Source organism: Crocuta crocuta, unplaced genomic scaffold, assembly GCF_008692635.1.
Source record: "Crocuta crocuta isolate KB4526 unplaced genomic scaffold, BGI_CrCroc_1.0 scaffold267, whole genome shotgun sequence".
NCBI lineage: Eukaryota > Metazoa > Chordata > Mammalia > Carnivora > Hyaenidae > Crocuta > Crocuta crocuta.
The window spans coordinates 1,318,305-1,323,074 of record NW_027531899.1 but is presented as its reverse complement, the minus strand read 5'-3'; the positions used below and the strand labels follow the sequence as shown (position 1 = coordinate 1,323,074).

Below are 4,770 nucleotides of genomic sequence, written 5' to 3'. Positions count from 1 at the left end.
GGGGGGAGAGATGGGTCAGTGGCTGCCTATCATCTGGGCACCCAGCTGTGCTCATACATGCACAGGTCACTCACTTTCTTCGGGGCCTCGTGGAGACGGTGCAGCCAGTGGTGGAGGCGGCCCCGGGGCCGGGAGCCTGCATTGGGCTGAGCCGAGACCTGGGGGCAGAGGACAGTGTGTGAGTCAGGGCCCGAGACGAAGGGGGACATTTGGGTGGTGGGAGCGGGTTGTGGGAGCGAAGACCACAGCCTGGGTGCCCCGAGCACTCACACAGGCCTGGAGCTCGGAGTGGATGTGGCGCAGTGTGTGAAGGGGCTGGTCCAGGATGTCCCCCTGGGACGCGTCAGCCATGCTCCCCAAGACCTTCAGCGTCAGGGCCAGCTCAGCCTCCAAGGCCACCGGACGCTCCCACACCTGGGGACCGGAGACAGCGGCAAGTGAGAGAGAGCAGGTTGGGAGGGCGAGGAGAGAGAGACGGTGAGAAGAGGGGGAAGGGGCCAGGTGAGGGCGGGGGTGGGCCTGACTGTCCCCTCACCTGCAGCTGCTGCAAGTCCCAGGTCCTGGGGAAGAGGCGGAGGCGGCAGGTCCAGGCCTTCAAGGAGAGTGACTCTTCCTGGAGAGCAGAGGCAGAGATCAGCCCCCGGCAGGAGGGACGGAGGGGAGAGCACCCCAGTAGCACTGGATAATGCTAACAGCAAGAGGTGAACTTGCAAAAGGAGAGAGGAGCTTCTCCAGGGCAGGAGAAGGGGAGTCTGCCCACTGCAGGGCTTGGGGAGGGGAGTTAGCCCAGTGAGAGAAGGGTGCAGGTCCCCCGCTGGGGGAGTGCGGGGACGTAACCCACAGAGAGAGGGGTGGAGGTTAGCCCGCAGCAGGTGGGGCAGTGGGGAGACTCACAAAAGTGTCCTTGGCCTTCTTGAAGGCCTGCAGCTCTTGAGGGGACAGAGACTTGAACTGGGCCAGGTTGCAGCCCCCAGCATCCGGGAAGTGCCTCAGGGGCTGCGGGCCTGCGGCTGCTCCTGTCCCGGTCACGACCACAGCAATGAGCGCCAGCGAGCGTGCCACAGCTGGATCTGTGTTCCGGAAGGACAGAAAGGTGGGGGCTCAGCCAGTATCAAAGGGCTCTGGGGAGGTGCGGGCTGTGGACGGTGCTGTGGGGCTCACCCGGCTTCATTCCTGGACTCTGGTCTTCCTCAGCAGTCAAAGAGGCTGTCGCCCGGGGGTCCTCACTCAGTCTTGTTTGGTACCCTCTCCCGGATCCCAGCTGACTGCTCTGTGGCAAGTGGGGACTTGCAGCTTCTGTCTGAGATGTGATTCCTGCCTGAGTCCCATGGTGCAGCTTTTAACCTGGACAGACTGGCAATTCCGGCTGATGTAGGAAAAGGGAAAAACTTGCGCCGCCAGGGGATGCCCCCAGGCTGGGGAAGCCCGGAGCCAGCTGAGCACCTGGAGCGAAAGAGAAACTGGACTCTGATTCAGTGTGTGTCTACGCGAAGGTGAGTTCCGAGGGTGAATCCTCAGCGCTGGGGCAGCTCCGGCCCCCCCGGGAGGGGTCACGGTCCCTGAGGGGGCTGGCTTCAGGACTGGGGTGGGAGGGGACAGAGAGACTCGCCTTTCTACAGGACTCCTTGCTATAAGGAAGGGAGTGGAAAGGCACCCTTAGGGAGTGGTGCCACAGAGAACTTGAAACTTGCCGGAGGGAGGCCGTTTAGGGACAGGGAGAGGCTGGCTGGTGCAGGCCCAGAGAGCTAAGCACCCAAGAACTGAGAGGACATTAACTCGTCCCCACCTGTCCTCACCTGCTGTTGACTGATAGAAGAGCTTGTGCGAACATCTTCCCTTGTCCAGGCACAGAAAGACCCAGGAATCTGACGCTCTGCTAAGGAATGGGATGCGCCCAAGGACTTCAAGGCAACCAGCTGGTCACCAGTTGTGACAAATGCCTTCATCTATTCACCGAGTACTTATTCAGCCCCCATTTTGTCAGGCACTGATCAAGGCGCCAGGCATCGATCACTGAAAACAAACAAACATGAAACAATCCTTCATAGAGCTTATTGCTAGAGAGGAGTAATGGACAGTGTCCATTACTGTGGGGAGCGTGGGGAGCGTGTGGTGTGTATTATGACAGGTAACAGAAAATGGGGGAAAAGAATGCAGAGATGAGAGCAGAGTGCGGGATCAATGAGATGGCCTGAGAAAGTGACAGCGAGCACAAGCCTAAAGGAAGGGAGGGAGGGAGCTATGTGAAGATCTGAGGGAGGAGCCTTCTGGGGAAAGGCAGCAGTCAGTGCAAATGGGAAACAGAGACAACCCCCCCCCCCCCCGCTTTTGCTGACCACTTATATATCTCACCAGGGCACAGAAGCTTTGCCACAACGCAGTATTGAACACCCATGGTGACACCAAGTGCACATTGTACTTTGCCTACATTGTAAATAAATGGTAACCCGCAGGGACTCAGAGAGGTTAGGAGACCTGCCCAAGGTCACACAGCAAATGAGTGATGAGGGCAGGAATTTAATGAACTTTGACACCTGGACAGTAACCACTGCAGTCTCTGGCCTTTGTGCAGCTAGATCTTCTGGACCTGGAAGTGATAATTTTTTGGAGAGAAAGTGTTGGGTCCTTTTTGACACTTGATCCCCACCCTCACCCTGTCTTTCCCTCATTCATGATTCCAGAAAAAACGTAGACAGAAGTCCTCAGTCAGGAACATCTTTGAGCTCTGATACAGAAACATGTTTCAAAACCAAGAGCAGGGATGTACCCCAGTCACCTACCAGGGCATTGGTCAATTTCTGTCCATTGCAAGGGTCTTAATTCTGAAAATGGGTAGATCGTCTCAAAATTCCTAAGCTTCATACTTGTTTTTCTTAGAAGGGAAGCTCAGCGGGGGTGACTAAGAGCATAGGTTTGGAAACTAAAGGGTCTGGGGTTCAGACCTGGCTCTGCCTCTCACTAGCTATGTGACCTTGAGAATGAGGAACGCAGTTAGCAACCGAAATTGCCAGCCCACAAATCTAGGCAAGTTTAAAAAGCACAATTGTGTGTGTACTTCCCTGTGTGTGGTTTTTTAAATGGAGACCATTTATTAAGACCACACTATGACCTCACCTGAAAGCTTTATAAACACTATTTCAATATACATTACTCATTTGTAAGGACAGCATCATAATATCATTGCATAGATGAGAAAACCGAGGCTCAGAGAGAAGCAATTTGCCCAGAGTTAAGCCATCATTAAATGGCAGGGTCAGAACTGAAGTTCAAGTGGCCTGATTTCCCTGGCTCAGCGTTTCTTTTACTGGACAGTGCACCCCAAAAACAGTCACAGGGGAACAACCAATGCAAATGCAATAATATTTAATAATTGACCATAAATTAACACCAGCAGACAGAATAGCAGATATACACAAGAAGTTTGCAAATACAAAACATACATAAGTAACAGAAATTAAAAACAAAACAAAACAAAACTACAATAATTTAAGGGCTTTCGGCCTTTCCACTAGTAAATCCCTCAGGGAATGAATGCAGCCTCCCCATTGGGGAGATTCAAGAGTCACATATTCAGATAATTACAAAGTGGGAGTTGAAGGTTGTAATCAGGGGCTGGGACCTCTCCCCAGAGAGGGCCTCTGGGGTTCTGGGAACCACAGAAGTAGAAGCTGGTATATGGTAGGTGGGAGTCAAGGCGGACTCTGGACTCAAGTCCCTTCCTGTCACACCAGGTGCCTGGAAGATCATGTGTCCCACAGAAACATCGCTGCATCTCAGGGAACTCGTTCTGGCCTTGGGGAAAGTGTCCGCACCCCTTGCACCCAGTCGAGGTCCAGCCAACCGAGGCTGAGAATCTCCAGAGCCTCCGCGCCCACTGGCTGAGACACCCGCTGCCGCCAGGGACCCTCAGAGCTTCAGGACCGCCTGCAGAGCTTCGGCTTCGGGTCCCAGGCCGAGCCACGGCCGGATCACAGACAAGGCCCCGAGTCCGCCACCAGCCTCAGGTCCCACGTGAGCAGGCGCAGCAGGTTGAAGATGACGCTGGCTTCGTGGCACCCAGGCGAGACCTGGAACCCGGGAAGGAGGCGGAGCCGGGCTGAGCCACGAATTCCCTTTGGGACACACTCCGCTCCGGGTGCGCAGCGCCCCGAGCCTGAACTCCCATCGCGTCTCAGCCCCGCACCGTCTCCCCCCTCCCCCCGCCCCTGCAGACTGACAGCTTCACGGGCCGCTGCACTCACAGCTCTGCGTGTCTGGGGACGCCTCCGCGGGGGCCGGAGGGACTTCCTCCAGGAGACCGGCTGCACCAGCCGGAGCTGCAAGGGGAACAGGAGGGACATGGAGACCACGAAGAGCCCAGTGTCGCTGGGACTCTGCCCGGGAGTGACTCCCACCACAGACCAAAGCCCGGATGGGGGGACACCGAGACGACGCGGATCGTGTCTGGGCCGGCTTTTCGGTTCGGGGGACAGACTGGCCAAGCGGGTGGGCCTCGCCTGGAGGTTCGGGGGTGCAGAGCGAGCCCGGGGGCACCGGGGGCGCGGGCGGTACTCACGCAGGCCCCCACGTCCCGCCGCGCGGCCGCCAGCAGCTCCAGGGTCGGGCCGGTGCCGGGGAACCGCTCCGGGCTCCTCAGGCGGCTCAGCACGGCCTGGGCGTCCGCGAGGCTCCGCGCCACAAGGCGAAGCCGCGCGCACGACTGCGGGGAGCGGGCGCGAGTTAGAGGGGCCGCGTCCAGGGCCCGCCCTGCCCCCCCCCCCACTCCCGCCG

General features: G+C 57.7%; 1 protein-coding gene across 1 annotated transcript in view; it reads right to left on the bottom strand.

Moving 5' to 3' along the window:
- The window catches only part of LOC144239556 (interferon lambda-3-like), a 1,298-nt gene extending 127 nt beyond the window's left edge, over window positions 1–1,171 (bottom strand). The window contains exons 1-5 of the mRNA XM_077773627.1: window positions 1,162–1,171; window positions 895–1,070; window positions 536–613; window positions 271–414; window positions 75–158 (exon numbers count right to left, since the gene is read on the bottom strand). Coding sequence (XP_077629753.1) covers window positions 75–158; window positions 271–414; window positions 536–613; window positions 895–1,070; window positions 1,162–1,171 — 492 coding nt within the window. The remainder of the gene's footprint in view (window positions 1–74; window positions 159–270; window positions 415–535; window positions 614–894; window positions 1,071–1,161) is intronic.
- Between the last annotated feature and the right edge of the window lie 3,599 nt (window positions 1,172–4,770).